General features: G+C 39.0%; 1 protein-coding gene across 1 annotated transcript in view; it reads right to left on the minus strand.

The window, feature by feature from the left end:
- Positions 1-4,958: 4,958 nt before the first annotated feature.
- The window catches only part of RPP40 (ribonuclease P/MRP subunit p40), a 254,762-nt gene continuing 240,488 nt past the window's right edge, over positions 4,959-19,232 (minus strand). Inside the window, exon 8 of the mRNA XM_040432763.1 lies at positions 4,959-5,919. Coding sequence (XP_040288697.1) covers positions 5,721-5,919 — 199 coding nt within the window. The 3' untranslated portion in view covers positions 4,959-5,720. The remainder of the gene's footprint in view (positions 5,920-19,232) is intronic.

Consider the following 19,232-nt stretch of genomic DNA (forward strand, 5'->3'; position numbering starts at 1 on the left):
CCCTACCCAAGACAATCGCCCAAAAATCTAAAAAACTATGGCTCTCAGACTAAAAATTATTTTTTGTTTCAAAAATGCTTTTTTAAACGTAAAAAAATAAATAAAGTAGACATATTAGGTATCGCCTCATCCGTAAGAACCTGCTCTATAAAGATACCACATGATCTAACCTGTCCGATGAACGTTGTAAATAATAAAAATATAAAAAAGGTGCCAAAACAGCTATTTTTTGGGAAATTTTCCATTTTAATCCATTTTTTCCAGTAATAAAGCAAGGTTTAACAGCATATGTGGTTGTAAACTGCTGTATGGCCACACGGCAGGGCGCAGAAGGAAAGGAACGCCATATGGTTTTTGGAAGGCAGTTTTTGCTGGACTGGTGTCAAAAAAACTGTCTAGCAAAATCTGCCTTCCAAAAACCATATGGCGTTCCTTTCCTTCTGCGCCCTGCCGTGTGCCCGTACAGCAGTTTATGACCACATATGGGGTGTTTCTGTAAACTACAGAATCAGGGCAATAAATATTAAGTTTTGTTTCGCTGTTAACCCTTGCTTTGTTAGCGGGAAAAAAATTATTAAAATGGAAAATCTGCCCAAAAAGTTAAATTCTGAAATTTTATCTCCATTTTCCATTAATTTTTGTGGAACAACTAAAGGGTTAACAACGTTTGTAAAATCAGTTTTGAATAACTTGAGGGGTGTATTTTCTAAAATGGGGTCATTTTTGGGTAGTTTCTAATATGCAAGCCTCACAAAAGTGACTTCAGACCTGAACTGCTCCTTAAAAAGTGGGTTTTGGAAATGTTCGGAAACATTTTAAGATTTTCTTCTAAACTTCTAAGCCTTCTAACGTCCCCAAAAAATAAAATGTCTGTCACAGGATGCCGGAAACGTGCGTCCTTCCCCTTGCGCCGCCGGAGGTGCCCTCCGCGCAGAGCCGCTCGGCGTCTCTGCTGCCATGGCAATGGAGGGCGGAGCGCGCCCAGTCGCACGCTCCTTCTATGTTAGGCCGGTGTCCTCTATTGCCAGGATACCTGTGTGGGCCGAGCTGGACACTCGGCACTCAGCTATCAGTCCTGGGACAGGTCATGTGGCGCTGGCCACGTCACATGACCTTAGCCCTTCAGTATCTAAGCAGGCAACCTTCTGGCCACAGGTTGCCTGTGATATTGTTTATAAAGGCTCTTTATACTCTGCTCCATTGAATTTGACTGATGGCTAGTTATTTGACCACGCTCCTGCTTCTCCCTTGTACTCAGACGCGACCTCCAGGTTTGACCTCCGGCTTGTTATTGGTATTGTCTTTGCATCTCCCTCGTAGTTTGACGTGACCTCTCGTTGTGACCTGTGCTAGTTTGTTGACCCTTCTCGACTGCTGTACGCTCCTGACACCGCACGCCGCCCATTGCCTGTCTCTGCTTTTCTCTGTCCCTCCCGCACTTACTCAAGTTAGGGATCACCGCCCAGTTGTGCTCCGTCGCCTAGGACGGGTAAGTGCAAGTAAGCAGGGACAGGGGCGTGGGTGGCAGACTAGTGGGTGCACGCTCTCCCTCTCTCCTTCCTGGGCGGCGTGACAATGTCATTTACAAAATTATCCAAACATGAAGTAGACATATAGGGAATGTAAACTAATAACTATTTTTGGAGGTATTATTATCTATTATAAAAGTAGAGAAATTGAAATTTGCTAATTTTGGTATTTTTTTTATAAATAAAAATAAACATTTTTGACTTAATTTTACCACTGTCATGATGTACAATATGTGACGAGAAAACAATCTCAGAATGGCATGGATAAGTAAAAGCATTTAAAAGTTATCTCCACATAAAGTGACACTGGTCAGATTTGCAAAAAATGGCCTGGTCCTTAAGGTGAAAATGAGCCCGGTCCATAAGGGGTTAAAGGCTTTGTACACCTTTGGGGGCAATTTTTTTTTTATTATTACATTGTATTCATTTTAAGCTAAAAATATATTTTATTAAAAATATGACATCCTTTTTCCTGTACAGAGCTGAGAAGCTCTAGTAGTACCCTTTGGATTTTCTGTCAGACCAAGAACTGACGGACTCCTTATCTCTGCTCTCCGACATTATAAACACTCATTATAGCTCAGTTCTCATCTTACTGATAAGAATGTGGCTGAAGTAAGTGTTTGTGACCTCTTAGTTTAGAGATAAGGTTTATTAGGTGATAGCACAAAGTGAAAGTACCAGTCACACCTGAACGGCTTAATATTTTTAATAAAGGCCAAATAAAAATAATAATAAAGTAAAATGAGTAAAATGCAAGCATAAGGTGTACATAGCTTTTAACCCTCCTCTTATGTTAGGGTCAGAACAGACCCGTTTTCAGGTTTTGAATGTCTATAAGTATCACATAAATTTGGTTATTGCATCAAGATTTTTTTACTTTGTCAGGAACCTCTATTTAAACAATGTAATAGAAAAAGAATCATTTTCACTAAATTATAAAATACTGTGGTGAAAATTAAGACGTTCATGGTGTTAGGGTCAATTCTGACCCAGTTATAATATAGGATTATAGGACATTAATAAGTGCCAAAACTGAAATCATAAACACTCTCTCTGCTTAGTAACACTGACAGCCAATCACCTCTCAAACCTGTGAGCTGTAGTTAGGGAGGGGCCTATCTCTTTGCCTGCTTCTCTAAATAAAGTAAATATTCTATTGAGGTTTATTTGACCATTTTTTAAATTTGAAAATGAGAGGTATGCTATCAAAAGAAAGGTTTAAGGGGTCACACCAAAAATATTAAAACCAATCTTTTCAAGGATAAAGAAGCCTAACAAGGTAACCAAGAGGTAAGAAACAAATTGGATGATAAATAATTGTTCAGAGGGTATTTTATGGCTGATTTAAGACACGGGTCAAAACCGACCCGTTAACATCATGGATAGTAACAGAAAGCTAACATAAGAGGAGGGTTAAATCCTTCGGTATCTTCATGTAATCACAGACAGACTCAAAGATGCTGAGATCAGGGTTATGTGGTGTCCATATGATCACTTCCAAAGCCCTTGGCTCTTATTTATGCTGAAAACATCTCTTAATGACAGTGGCTGTATGTTTGGAGTTGTTGTCCTGCAGCAGAATACATTTCGAGCCAATAAGAGACATCTCTCTGATGGTAATGCATGAGGATCTGCCTGTATTTCTCCCCAGCTCCATTTGCTGAAATGCAAAGCCAAACTTGCAGAACACCCCCTGTCATTTTACTGCTCCCCAGTTCCTATATTTTCATTCATATATCAAATGGGGAAAAACATAAGCATGCAGTATAGGGGGCAGTACACTGAATATTGCGCTGAGAAGAGAGGTCAATTAGATCAAAGCATAGCTTGTGGATGTGCGATCCGGTTCTGTTTTTCTCCATTTGATATATGTTTTCATTCATAGTTGTGTCGTTTAGCCTTGTTTCCACATTGAAGATATGGGTTATTTAGCCACAATTCTTCCATGAAGACCATTTCTGCCCAGACTTCTCCAACCAGTACGTGGTTGTACCTGGGGCCCATTGTTTTCTCCCAGTTCTGAGCTGTTGGCACTGCTGGACAGCTTCTGATTTTGAACAGAAGCAAGCATGATGTTTCTGTTATATTTCCTTGGTTCACGACTGCATCTACGGTCCGCAACGTCATCAGGATTAAATGGTGCAAAAATAAAGGCAAACACTTATCCATTATGCAATACCACCAGCGAGGCATCCAGCTTCAAATTTATTCTGCAGCAGGATAGCGACCCCAAACATACAGCCAATGTCAATAAGAATTACCTTCAGAGTAAAGAAGAACAATTAATACTAAAAGTGATGATATGATCCCCACAGTGCCCTGATCTCAACACAGAGTCTGTCTGGGATTATTTGAAGAGACAGAAGGATGTGAGCAAGCCAAGTTCTCCAGGATGTTTGTAACAACCTCCCTGCCAAGTTCCTTCACAAACTGTGCAAGTGCACATGGACAGAAATGATGCTGTTTTGAAGGCAGCGGGTGGTCACATAAAATATTGATTTGATATAGGTTTTTATTTTGTTCATTCACTTTGCATTTTGTTAATTGATAAAAAAAACACTAGTTATACTTCTACTTTTGAAAGCATTCCTACTTTTAAGTTTTTTTCCCCACATCTGCCTAAAACACAGTACCGTATTTTCCTGATACACTCTGATGGGCATCCCGGAGTATCACTAGAGATTTGCTTACTGTATCTTTTGGAATGATACATCAATAGGCTGTTACTGTAATGGTCCCTGATGAGCCAGAAGATCTGAAGAAGGGGTATTCACCCCTAACCGCATAGTTAGGCCTCTTTCACACAGGCGTGTGTGCCCCGTGGTCGTGCTGCAGCCCCCCAAAATGCGGGCAGCAATGCACAAGCACAGTCCGTGGGGATCGCTGACCCATTCACTTAAATGGGTCCGCGATCCGGCCGTTCCGCAAAAAGATAGGACATGTTCTATCTTTTTGCGGAACAGAAGTACAGGACGGAGCCCCACGGAAGCACTCCGTAGTGCTTCCGTTCCGCATCTCTGGATTTGCGGACCCATTGAAGTGAATGGGTCCGCATCCGTGATGCGGAATGCTCACGGAACGGCACCCGTGTATTGCGGGTCCGCAATATGGCAATGGGGCGCGGGCGCACACGCCCGTGTGAAAGAGGCCTTACTGTGACATGTTTTTATGTTTATGAATAAAATAGGTACATGTTTTTTAAAAGAACTCCTTTATTGGCATCTGTTTAGGAACATTTGGGAGTGCACAATTCGGACATGTTTGTGTGAAAAAACAAACTAATTATTAGGAGTATGAAAATATTTAGTTAAAGTTCAAATGATAACATTCAAGGTAAGCTGATGAAAATCTACCAAAATGTGCTCATCATTCTTCATTAGCGGCTCCACAAGGAATAGTTCTATAAACTGAAATAGCTCTCAACAGGTAGAAGATTCACAGCCAACTTTTTAAAAAAATTTTTTTTAGAATGCTTGATTCTCTCTTATACAGCCCAATGACAGCAGATCTCTAGATTTAACAATATTCTTTAGGTAATCACATGGTAATAGTGTTAAGCAAATTGAGCTTTGGATCATTGATCCGAAGTTGATTCGGTCAAACGCTTTCATTTTAATGCTGTCTATATACAGCATTAAAATGTATTGGCTACATGGAGGCAAACGGTTTCATTTGAAGTCGCGTGCGACTTCGGTGAATGAATTTGGTATTTATTTCTGCATCTTTAAAAACATTTAAAACTAGGAATACGAAGTCCGGTTTGGTACCGGCTGGTACCTCGGTACCAAACCCCACTTTGGATTACTCATTTTAAATGTTTTTAAAGATGCAGAAATAAATACTGAATTCATTCACTGAAGTCTCGCGCAACTTCAAATGAAACAAATTTTGCCTACACAAAGGCAATACAATTTAATGCTGTACAGGCAGACAGGTCTCAGACAGCATTAAAACCGAAGTGTTTGAACTAATCGACTTCGGATCTCTGATACGAAGCTCGATTTGCTCAAACCTATAAAAGGTAACACAGGTCATTTAAAAAAAAAGTTCCCTTTATTTTCAGGATCAGACACAATCTGTGCCCCAAGAACTTACAATAAAATGAACATACATATATGCTCCTTTGTAAATAAACCATTTAGTAATATGTAAACCTATTGCATTGGAAATAAATAATTCCGATCCATATTAGGGTGGGCAGCCATCATGTGCTCCAACAGCCATTTGCAGCCAATAGTCCTCATTATTAAAGATGACAAAGCTGTACAGATGTTCGCCGCCTTTAAAGAAGCCATGTTCGCTTTCTTTCCAAGAAACAGGACTATCTGCAAAACCATGTACCATAAGTGAAACCCACTGACTCAACTTTGGTTCATTGAAATATTCACTGCAAAAAAAGAGAGAAAAAGAAAAATGACATAATACAGCAGTCTACAAAATACTGAAAAAGTAGCCAGTCTTAAAACATTGACACAAATTTACTAATGTGATTGAGTGAGACTATGATGTAAAATGTGGCAAAATTTGGTGCATTTCTGGCGTATATTACATTAAGTTTTAGGACCATTTATAAAGCCAATGTGCCTAAAAGAATAATCCACTGAGCCAAACTAGTCTGTTTCGTGTTTCCAGCTTAACAAGGGGACATGGATTAAGATGCAGCAACAAGCACCAAAACGGAGACAGAATTATGGCACACATCAGGCAAATCAATAGGTGGTATCTAGCTATGCACAAAATGTATCATAAAGCATGAACCACTGTGATAAACATGTTTACAATGTCTACATTTTAATTAGAATTCGTAAATCTGCCCATCAAGTTGAAAAATAAAAAAGGATTCTGCTAGTTGATAGAATTATGTATGCATGCATTAACCCTTTTCTAGGCAACACATAAAATAAAAAGTTGCCAAAGAAAGATCCTTGTTGAAGAGGTTGTCCCACAAATAATAATTAAACCAGCAGCTGGATCTGAATATTTTTAGAATTGTAAGTAATTAAATGTATAGTAGTGCAGTCATTGAGTTTTTTTTATTAAATGTATCATTATAGCGCCACCTGCTGTTTGCTCTTTTCCTTATTTCTCTGTCCACCTCAGGAACATTGCTCAGGAGGACACACATGCCGAGTTCCATCCTTGCCACAAACTGAACCTACTGTTAGAAGCTGTGACAGGCCAATGTCCCACCAGCTTATTCAGCGAAAGAAACATGCTCCGTGTCTGTGGTATTTCCCGTCCTGAATGCTGCTCCTATGACCATGGCATTATAATCATTTATAATGCTGTTTTCCTGCCTGACCTCAACTGTACTAATCATTAGAGTTGAGGTCAGGTAAGAACACACAGAATTATAAATGATTATTATGCTGTGGGTCAATATAACAGGAGTAGCATTCAGGATGGGAAATACCTCTGACAAGGGGCACATTTCTTGCACTGAATGTGCAATTCGCCTTATAGGGGGAGAGATTCAGCAGATAGGAATCCCCCCCACCCCACCCCCGAAAAAGGACACACACCCCTTAGTTTGAAATAAATCTAGCAGAGCATTTGGAACGATTAATAGGGAAAGATCTGGATCCATGTGAGGGTGTGGTTCTAGCTTTGTTAGATTTTTATTCTTTTACACTAATCCTGGGATAACCCTTTAAATACAAGGGTGCTTTTACATCCCTGTGCATTCTGCCATTTACTGGATAGGGATGTCAACTGGAGAAATGTATTTCCAGATGTGGAAGTAGTTGCTCCTGCATTTGGATGGTTGCCATAGAAACCTGTCATGTCTTAATATCATTGCAGCATTCCCAGAGGCGGTGGTGGACTGGATGAATGCTTGCAAGACTAGATTAATCTCTTTGCAGCATAACCCTGTATACAGATGTCTAGTGATGACAATCTAATGCAGTTGCCTATAGGTTCACTGTTAAACTGGCCAGATATATCAGTTTGCTTCAAGCTGCAATGACTGGAATTGTTTGACCCTGTGAGCAAAGTGTTCAGATTGCTGAAAGCCTCAAATAAACATTGCCGAGTGTGAATTTTCCCATAACTGACTAAATGTCACAATCGTCTTAATCAAGTGCAGCATTTGCTCAGGAAAAAGAGAATGAAAAATTTACAGCAATAACTTAAGAACAATACATGAAAATACTACAAATCAGCCAAAGCCTATTCATAAATCCATCCGTATCATCTCGCACTGTGACACACACATAGCTTCACAGGATGTACCGTATGTCAAACATACAAAAATACACGTCTTGCAAAGGAGCTAAAATTACTTCACAATTTTATAGCTACATATACCAAAATAGACAGTAAGTATTTGGTATTCATATGAACAGAAGGACTAGAGGATTTATTTGGGAGAATTTCATTGCTTGCATGCTTATATAAAAAATAAAAAAATAAAAAATAATTCTGGCAATTTTTCCAGAATCATTTTGTTCAGTCTCTCCTGGAAATAAAAAAAAGATTTTCAAAAGATGGAACTTTGTTACTCCTAGTAAGAAAATGTGTAAGGAAATGGGTCATCAGAAAATGACCTATTGTTTAAATCACATTTTTATGTTTGACATATTTTTGAAGAATCTTTGATGTTACTTTTAATTTTCCATGTCAATATCTGTATTTAACCCTTTCATGACCAAGGGTCATTGATGCCCCAGTGTCCAGGTCAAATTTTATAAATCTGACATGCGTCACTTTATATGGTAATAGCTTTGGAACACTTAGGCCTCTTTCACACGGGCGTTGCGGGAAAATGTCCGGGTGCGTTGCAGGAACACCCGCGATTTTTCCGCGCGAGTGCAAAACATTGTAATGCGTTTTGCACTCGTGTGAGAAAAATCGCGCATGTTTGGTACCCAAACCCGAACTTCTTCACAGAAGTTCGGGCTTGGGATCGGTGTTCTGTAGATTGTATTATTTCCCCTTATAACATAGTTATAAGGGAAAATAATAGCATTCTGAATACAGAATGCATAATAAACTAGCGCTGGAGGGGTTAAAAAAAAAAAAAAAAAAAATTTAACTCACCTTAGTCCACTTGATCGCGGCCCGGCATCTCCTTCTGTCTTCTTTGTTGAATAGGACCTGTGATGAACATGAATTACAGGAACAGGACCTTTGATAACGTCACTCCGGTCATCACATGGTACGTCACCATGGTAAAAGATCATGTGATGTACCATGTGATGACCGGAGTGACATCAAGTGGACTAAGGTGAGTTAAATTATTTTTTATTATTTTTTTTAGCCCCTCCAGCGCTGTTTTACTATGCATTCTGTATTCAGAATGCTATTATTTTCCCTTATAACCATGTTATAAGGGGAAATAATAATGATCGGGTCTCCATCCCGATAGTCACCTAGCAACCGTGTGTGAAAATCGCACCGCATCCGCACTTGCTTGCGATTTTCACGCAACCCCATTCACTTCTATGGGGCCTGCGTTGCGTGAAAAACGCATATTATAGAGCATGCTGCGATTTTCACGCAACGCACAAGTGATGTGTGAAAATCACCGCTCATGTGAACAGCCCCATAGAAATGAATGGGTCGGTATTCAGTGCGGGTACAATGCGTTCACCTCACGCATCGCATCCACGCGGAATACTCGCCCGTGTGAAAGGGGCCTTATTTATCCAAGCCATTCTTAGATTGTTTTCTCGTGACACATTCTACTTCATGATAGTCATAAATTTGAGTCAATATATTTTACCTTTATTTATGAAAAAATCCCAAATTTACCAAAAAGTTTGAAAAATTCGCAATATTCTAAATCTCAATTTCTCTGCTTTTAAAACAGAAAGTGATTCCTCATAAAACATGTATTACTTAACATTCCCCATATGTCTACTTTATGTTAGCATCATTTTGGAATGTCATTTTATTTTTTTAGGACGTTAGAAGGCTTAGAAGTTTAGAAGCAATTCTTAAAATTTTTAAGAAAATTTCTAAAACCCACTTTTTAAGGACCAGTTCAGATCTGAAGTCACTTTGTGGGGCTTACATAGTGGATACCCCCATAAACAACCCCATTGTAGAAACTACACCCCTCAAGTTACTCAAAACTGATTTTACAAACTGTGTTAACCCTTTAGGTGTTCCACAAGAGTTAAAGGAAAATGGAGAATAAATTTCTAAATTTCACTTTTTTGGCAGATTTTCCATTTTATTAATTTTTTTTCTTTAACACATTGAGGGTTAACAGCCAAACAAAACTCAATATTTATTACCCCGATTCTGCGGTTTACAGAAACACCCCACATGTGGTCGTAAACTGATGTAAGGGCGCACGGCAGGGCGCAGAAGAAAAGGAGCGCTGTATGGTTTTTGGAAGGCAGATTTTGCTGGACTGGATTTTAGATGCCATGTCCCATTTAAAAGCCCCCCTGAAGCACCCCTACAGTAGAAACTCCCAAAAAGTGACCCTATTTTGGAAACTGGAGGATAAGGTGCCAGATTTATTGGTGCTATTTTTGGGGGCATATGCCTTTTTGATCGCTTGGTGTTGCACTTTTTGTGATGCAAGGTGAAAAAAATAGCTTTTTGGCACTTTTTTTTTTTACGGTGTTCACCTGAGGGGTTGGTTCATGTGATATTTTTATCGAGCATGTTGTTACGGACGCGCCAATACCTAATATGTACACTTTTTTAATTTTATTTCACTTTAACACAATAATGGCATATTTGAAATAAAAAAATAATGTTTTAGTGTCTCCGTGTTCTGAGAGCTATAGGTTTTTTTTATTTTTTGAGCGATTTTCTTATGTAGGGTCTCATTTTTTGCGGGATGAGGTGACTGTTTTATTGGTACCATTTTGTGGGACATACGCCTTTTTGATCGCTCGGTGTTGCACTTTTTGTGGTGTAAGGTGACAAAAATTGCTTTTTTGACACAGTTTATATTTTTTATGGTGTTTATCGTATGGGGTCGATCATGTGATATATTTATAAAAAGACTGTCGTTACGGACGCGGTGATACCTAATATGTGTTGTTTTTTTATCTTTTTCATTTTTTATAGGAAAAGGCAATTTATTTTTTGAAATTACATTTTTATTTATTTATACTTTTATTATTTTCACTTTTTATCAAGTCCCACTTGGATCTTGAAGATCCAGTGGGGCTGATGGCTTTATTATACTTTGCAATGCTTTTGCATTGCAAAGTACAATACTATCAAATGTCCTGTAGATGGCAACACCGGGCGCTTTTGCAAAGCGGCCGGTTGCCATGGCAACCATCGGGCGCTGCCATCACAGCGCGGCAGCGACGATGGTTGAGAGAGGGAAACCCCTCCCTCTATTAACCCCATGGATGCTGCTACCGCGGCATCTAAGGGGTTACAGCAAAGTGTTAGCATACAGCCGACACTTGCTGCTGATGTCGGCGTCTCAGGAATGGAGCCGCCGACATCAAATAAAGCAGGGGGACCGCATCGGGGGCAGCGCTGTAAAGGGGGGGGCATGGCCAGCAGGAGGGGGCACATTTGGGGGTCTGATGCATGCATGGGGGGACCGCATCAGGGGTACTATACATGGATGGGGGGGCGGGGATCACATCGGAGGCAGGGCTCACAGGAGGGGTGGGGGGGTTGGAGGCGCACACAGGAAGGGGGCAAAGATCGGGGGGCTTCATTACACATTACCTGATTTCAGGCTCTAATCTGCAGAGTGCAGATCAGAGCCTGAAACCGGCATTTTAACACTGCCGCGATCCGATTGGTTAGTTTGCACAGACTAACCAATCGGATCGATTGCCAGCAAGGGACCACTCTGATTGGTCCCTTGCCGGCATTACTAGACTGTATGCTGTCCCTGACAGCACCAGGGCAGGGGAAGAAGCTTTAATCCAAGCGTGATTAAAGAACTGCCTGACGTCTATACACGTGGTAGCTGCACGGGGTAAGTGCAGCTATCACGTATATAGACGGATTGCAGTCGGGAAGGGGTTAAAGGCAATGTACACCTTTGGGGGCATTTTTTTTATTTTTATTATTATATTGTACTTAGAGATAAAAATCATTTTTTCAGTTGGTCTTTATTAACAATATGGAATAATTTTTGTGTACAGAGCTGAGGTGTTCTAGTAGCAGCCTGTGGATTTTCAGTCTTTTCCGTCATCTGAGGACCTGACAGACTCATTATTTCTGTTCCCTGACATTATAAACACTCAGTTCTTATCTTACTGATAAGAATGTGGCTTAAATAAGTGTTTATGCCCTTTTAGTAGTTTAACCACTTCACATTCGCCCATAGGATATAAACGTCCTATGGGTGGATGTTTATCTCTGAATGGACGTTCTGGAACTTCCATTCAAAGATGGCAGCTGCACACTTCCTGTCCCGGTGGTCATGGGAACGCTAGGGGCGGGAGAGTCCAGGAGCTGTCTGGTCTTCTACAGACCTCGATCAGCCCTGCACTGAGGCTGTACAGCGTTGTATTCTGCTGTACAGCCTCTCTAGGGGCTGTATTTCCCCTGTAACTGGGGCTACTATGTCAGCCCGTTACAGGAGAAATCAATGGTAAAAAAAAGTGAAGGTAAATGTCACCCAGCGGTCTTGTATGACCTTATGGGGGGGGACGCAAAGTGTAAAATAAAGAAATAAAAAAATAAATGAAATTTAAAAAAAAAAAAAAAAAAAAAAAAAAAATCCGATCCATGCCGTCCAATAAACACCATAAAAAAATTAAAATAAAAACGGTATAAAAAAAAAAGCCACTTTTGTCACCTTACATCACAAAAAGTGCAATTCCAAGTGATCAAAAAGGCATATGTGCCACAAAATGGTACCAATAAAACAGTCACCTCATCCAGCAAAAAATGAGCCCCTACATTAGAAAATCGCAAAAAAAACTAACAAAAAAAAACTATAGCTCTCAGAACATGGAGACATTAAAACATGTTTTTATTTAAAAAATTAAATAAGATGTCGCACTCGAATGCTACACCCCCCATCTGTACATTTGAAGGAACAAAGTACCCCAAACCGACCGACTTACAGACTACACTTGGAAGCCTCCTTTGACGGAATATCTCTGCTACAAACATCACTGCAGTTTTTCCACCAACAGATTGAGATCTTGTCGACTTTGCAGTTAAATTCAACAGAAACACAGAGTCGTCTAGGTAAACCTCTTGATACATTGTGTCACAGACACTTCTGAGGAGAGGAGAGGACCCAAAGTTTAAAGTCTGGAGAACCTTCGGTTGATATAAGGTAAATCTTAATTGCAAGTAATTTTATAGCGGGACACCGCTATCTACTTCATGTTCAGCGGGACGCTGCTGTAATGAGAAGTGGGACATAATAATATTTGATTGGACTGCACCAATACCCAGATGTTTATACCAAATTTGGACTGAACAATTGAATTTGAGATTTTTTTTTATGATTGTCAATATTTGCACTATATTGTTCTGAGCCCTTGTGTAAATCGATTATTTTTATTCAATATTATCAAATATTTTATTCAATGATATCAAATATTTTATTGATTCATCCATTGATTATTACAATTGACTGGTTTGAGCAACATTATTCACAATAGTAATAAAGATATTAAATTGTACCACATGGTCAGGATTTCTTGAGTGCCCTGTTACACTGTTTAATGTTTTTATTTAATTATTGTGTTAAAGTGAAATAAAAAAAGGATACATATTAGGAATCGACGCATGCATAACAACCAGCTCTATAAAAATAATCACATGACCTAACCCCTCAGGTGAACATTGTAAAAAAATAAAAACAACAATGCCAAAAAAATAATAAAATTTGTCACCTAACATTACATACCGTGCCATACATACCGTGCCATTACATACCATTTTTGACACCAAGTCAAAAATGTGTATGCCCCCCAAAATAGTAGCAATCAAAACAGTCACCTCACCCTGCAAAAAATTTGATCCTAACTAAGACAATCGGTCAAAAAATAAAAAAGCTATGGCTCTCCGACTATGGAGACACTAAAACATCATTTGTTTTGTTTCAAAAATGCAATCAAATAAATAAGAAAAAGTATACATATTAGGTATTGCCACATTTGTAACGATCTGCTCTATAAAAAGGTCACATGACCTAACCCCTCAGGTGAATGCTGTAAAAATAAATAAATAAATACAAACTGTGCCAAAATAACCAATTTTTTGGTAACCTTGCCTCATAAAGTGAAATAATGAATGATCAAAAAATCATTTGTACCCAAAAAGGTACCAAATCAAAACGTCAACTCTTCCTGCAATAAACAAGCCCCTGCACCAGACGATCGGCAGAAAAAATAAATAAATATGGTGTTCAGAAAATGGAGACACAAAAACTTTTTTTTTTCCAAAAATGCTTCATTATGTAAAACTGAAACAAAAACAAAGTAGACATATTTAATATCACTGCGTCCGTAACTACTTGGTCTATAAAAAAAAACACATGACCTACCCTGTCAGATGAATGTTTTAAAAAATAAAAAACAGTGCCAAAACAGCCATTTTTTGGTTACCTTGCCTCACAAAAAACTTAATATAGAGCAATTAAAAATTATATGTACCCCAAAAGAGTACCAATAAAACTGGCACCTTATCCCCTAGTTTCCGAAATGGGGTCACTTTTTGGGATTTTCTAATGCAAGAGTGCATCGGGGGGGGGGGCTTCAAATGGGACATGGCATCTAAAAACCAGTTCAGGTAAATCTGCCTTCCAAAAACCATACGGCAATCCTTTTCTTCTGCGCCTTGCCGTGTGCCCTTACATCAGTTTACGACCACATATGGGGTGTTTCTGTAAACCGCAGAATCAGGGTAATAAATATTGAGTTTTGTTTGGCTGTTAACCCTGGAGGTGTTAAAGAGGACCTTTCATCAGAATCAAGTATGTAAACTGAATATACATACATGGAGAGCGGCGCCCAGGGATCCCCCTGCACCGCTCCGTTCTCCTGTTATAGGCTCCGGTAAAGTCATAGTTAGGCTCCACCCATTTGAGCCTGCCGGCGTCTCTTTCTCCTATGTTGTAACGCTGGCCAATCGCAGCGCTCAGCTCATAGCATGGCTAAGAGCTGAGCGCTGCGATTGGCCAGCGCTACAGCATAGGAGAAGGAGACCGCGGCAGGCTCAAATGGGTGGAGCCTATGACTTTACCGGAGCCTATAACAGGAGAACGGAGCGGCGCCCGGGGATAATAGTAAGTGCAGGGGGATCCCTGGGCGCCGCTCTCCATGTATGTATATTCAGTTTACATACTTGATTCTGATGAAAGGTCCTCTTTAAAGAAAAAAAATTGATTAAAATGGAAAATCTGCCCAAAAAAGTGAAATTTAGAAATGTCATCTCTATTTTCCTTTAATTCTTGTGGAACACCTAAAGGGTTAACAAAGTTTGTAAAATCAGTTTTGAGTAACTTGAGGGGTGTAGTTTCTACAATGGGGTCATTTAATGGGGAGTTTCCACTATGTAAGCCCCACAAAGTGACTTCAGACCTGAACTGGTCCTTAAAAAGTGGGTTTTGGAAATTTTCTTAAAAATTGAAAGAATTGCTTCTAAAATGATAAGCTGTCTAACGTCCTAAAAAAATAAAATGACATTTCCAAAATGATGCCAACATAAAAGTAGACATATGGGAAATGCTAAGTAATAAATATTTTATTAAGTATCACTTTCTGTTTTAAAAGCAGAGAAATATAAATTTTGAAAATTGAAATTTTTCTAAATGTTTGGTAAATTGTGGATTATTTTATAAATAAAGGTGAAATATTTACCACTGTCATGAAGTACAATGTATCACTAGAAAATCTCAGAATGGCTTGGATAAGTAAAAGCGTTCCAAAGCGTGACACGTCAGATTTGCAAAATTAGGCTCTGTCAGGAAGGAAGAAATGGCCCAGATGTGAAGTGGTTAAATATAAGGATTTTTAGATGATCGGCACAAAGTGAAAGTACCAGTCACAAAGTTACAAAAACAGTTAACCCTTTGTGACAGAACAGCTCAATATTTTTAATAAAGGGCAATTGACTGATTTTTAGCCAAAAGTAAGTTAAATGCAATGATAAAAAATTGCCTCCAAAAGGTGTACATAACCTTTAACCCCTTAGGGACACACGACGTACCGGTACGGCATGTTTCCCGAGTCCTTAAGGACACATGACGTACCGGTACGTCATGTGTTGTTCCGATCACCGCCGCCCGGCGGGCGGTGATCGGAACAAGGTGCCTTCTCAAACCATTGAGCAGGCACCTCGGCTAAATGCCGAATATTACTCATACAGCCAATGCATTCCAATACAGAAGTATTGGGATGCATTGTAAAGGAATATACCCCCAAAAGTTCAAGTCCCAAAGTGGGACAAAAAATAAAGTGAAAAAAAAAAGTTGAAAAAATAAAGTTTTCCCCCAAAAAAATTAAGTTTCAAGTAAAAATAAACAAAAACGTAATTTTCCCCAAATAAAGTAAAAAAAAAAATTGGTAAAAAATAGAGGAAAAAAAAAAAAAAAGTATACATATCATGTATCGCCGCGTCCATATCGACTGGCTCTATAAGCATATCACATGACCTAACCCCTCAGATGAACACCGTAAAAAATAAAAAAACTGTGCTAAATAAACAATTTTTTTGTCACCTTACATCACAAAAAGTACAACAGCAAGCGATCAAAAAGGCGTTTGCCCACCAAAATAGTACCAATCTAACCGTCACCTCATCCCGCAAAAAATGAGCCCCTACCTGAGACAATCGCGCAAAAAATAAAAAAACTATGGCTCATAATATGGAGACACTAAAACATCATTTTTTTTGTTTGAAAAAAGCTGTTATTGTGTAAAACTTACATAAATAAAAAAAAAGTATACATATTTGGTATCACCGCGTTCGTATCAACCGGCTCTATAAAAATATCACATGACCTAACCTCTCAGATGAACACCGTAAAAAATGAAAACTGTGCTAAATAAACCATTTTTTGTCACCTTACATCACAAAAAGTGTAATAGCAAGCGATCAAAAAGTCACACACCCCCCAAAATAGTGCCAATAAAACCGTCATCTCATCCCGCAAAAATCATACCCTACCCAAGGTAATCGCCCAAAAACTGAAAAAATTATGGCTCTCAGATTATGGAAACACTAAAACATGAAATTTTTAGCTTCAAAAATGAAATCATTGTGTAAAACTTACATAAATAAAAAAAAGTATACATATTCGGTATCGCCGCATCCGTGACAACCTGGTCTATAAAAATATCACATGATCTAACCTGTCAGATGAATGTTGTAAATAACAAAAAATAAAAACGGTGCCAAAACAGCTATTTCTTGTTATCTTGCCCCACAAAAAGTGTAATATAGAGCAACCAAAAATCATATGTACCCTAAACTAGTACCAACAATACTGCCACCCTATCCCGTAGTTTCTAAAATGGGGCCACTTTTGAGGAGTTTCTACTCTAGGGTTGCATCAGGGGGGCTTCAAATGGGACATGGTGTAAAAAAAAAACAGTCCAGCAAAACCTGCCTTCCAAAAACCATATGGCATTCCTTTCCTTCTGCGCCCTGCCGTGTGCCCGAACAGCGGTTTACAACCACATATGGGGTGTTTCTGTAAACTACAGAATCAGGGCCATAAATAGTGAGTTTGGTTTGGCTGTTAACCCTTGCTTTGTAACTGGAAAAAAATTATTAAAATGGAATATCTGCCAAAAAAGTGAAATTTTGAAATTTCATCTCCATTTTCCATAAATTTTTGTGGAACACCTAAAGGGTTAACAAAGTTAGTAAAATCAGTTTTGAATACCTTGAGGGGTGTAGTTTATAGAATGAGGTGATTTTTTGGGTGGTTTTTATTATGTAAGCCTCGCAAAGTGACTTCAGACCTGAACTGGTCCCTAAAATTTTGGTTTTTGAAAATTTCGGAAAAATTTCAAGATTTTCTTCTAAACTTCTAAGCCTTGTAACATCCCCAAAAAATAAAATATCATTCCCAAAATGATCCAAACATGAAGTAGACATATGGGGAATATAAAGTAATAACTATTTTTGGAGGTATTACTATGTATTATAGAAGTAGAGAAATTGAAACTTGGAAATTTGCAATTTTTTTTTACAAATTTTTGGTAAATTTGGTATTTTTTTATAAATAAAAATGAATTTTTTTGACTTTATTTTATCAGTGTCATGAAGTACAATATGTGACGAAAAAACAATCTCAGAATGGCCTGGATAAGTCCAAGCGTTTTAAAGTTATCAGCACTTAAAGTGACACTGGTCAGATTTGCAAAAAATGGCCTGGTTCTTAACCCCTTAAAGGGAACCTGTCATGTGGATATTTGATTATAATCTAATTAATTATATACAATCATTAACTACTAAAAAGTACCTTAGATGTATTCACTTACTGGTGTGACAGATGGTTACCTCATAATATACACACAAAGATGCCGCATGCTAATGAGCTGATTGGAGTCCGGTGTGAGGTCATTGAGTCCAGCGTATATTTAATTCAGAGCTATAGCCACTCCCCTGCCGCTGGTTCATATGGAAACAAACTGTCATTCAGCAGCAGGTGGGCGGGGAGAGTCAGAAGCTCATGAATATTCATGACTCATCATTATCAGCTAGAGCTTTTCAATACAAGATGTTGGCAGATTGACTGGGTCAATTAAAGTAAGTGACCCAGCATTGTGCTAAGAGAATCAATCACTTATTTATGTTGCCCTTAGTTAGGACACCATAAAACTGGTGACAGGTTCCCTTTAAGGACACAGCCCTATTTCACCTTAAGGACCAGGCCATTTTTTGCAAATCTGACCAGTGTCACTTTAAAGAGGACCTTTCACCTTGAAAAACATTGTGAACTAAGTTTGCTGCCATGGAGAGCGGCGCCCGGGCATCTCACTGCACTTACTATTATCCCTGAGCGCCGCTCCGTTCTCCCGTTATCCCCTCCGGTATCTTTACTCATTAAGTTATAGTAGGCGGTGTCTGCCCTTGTCCTGTGGGCGTCTCCTTCTCCTAGGCTGCAGCGCTGGCCAATCGCAGCGCACAGCTCACAGCCTGGGAGGTTTTTTTCTCCCAGGCTGTGAGCTGTGCGCTGCGATTGGCCAGCGCTACAGCCTAGGAGAAGGAGACGCCCACAGGACAAGGGCAGACACCGCCTACTATAACTTAATGAGTAAAGATACCGGAGGGGATAACGGGAGAACGGAGCGGCGCCCAGGGATAATAGTAAGTGCAGTGAGATCCCCGGGCGCCGCTCTCCATGGCAGCATACTTAGTTCACAATGTTTTTCAAGGTGAAAGGTCCTCTTTAAGTGCTGATAACTTTAAAACGCTTTGACTTATCCAGGCCATTCTGAGATAGTTTTTTCGTCACATATTGTACTTCATGACACTGCTAAAATTTGGTCAAAAAAATTCATTTTCATTTATAAAAAAAATACCAAATTTAACAAAAATTTGGAAAAATTAGCAAATTTCAAAGTATCAGTTTCTCTACTTCTGTAATACATAGTAATACCCCCAAAAATTGTGATTACTCTACATTCCTCATATGTCTACTTCATGTTTGTATCATTTTGGTAATGATATTTTATTTTTTGGGGATGTTACAAGGCTTAGAAGCAAATTTTGAAATTTTTCAGAAATCTTCCAAATCCCACTTTTTATGGACCAGTTCAGGTTTGAAGTCACTTTGTGAGGCTT

The sequence above is a fragment of the Bufo bufo genome, chromosome 5 (genome assembly GCF_905171765.1).
Source record: "Bufo bufo chromosome 5, aBufBuf1.1, whole genome shotgun sequence".
Taxonomy (NCBI): domain Eukaryota; kingdom Metazoa; phylum Chordata; class Amphibia; order Anura; family Bufonidae; genus Bufo; species Bufo bufo.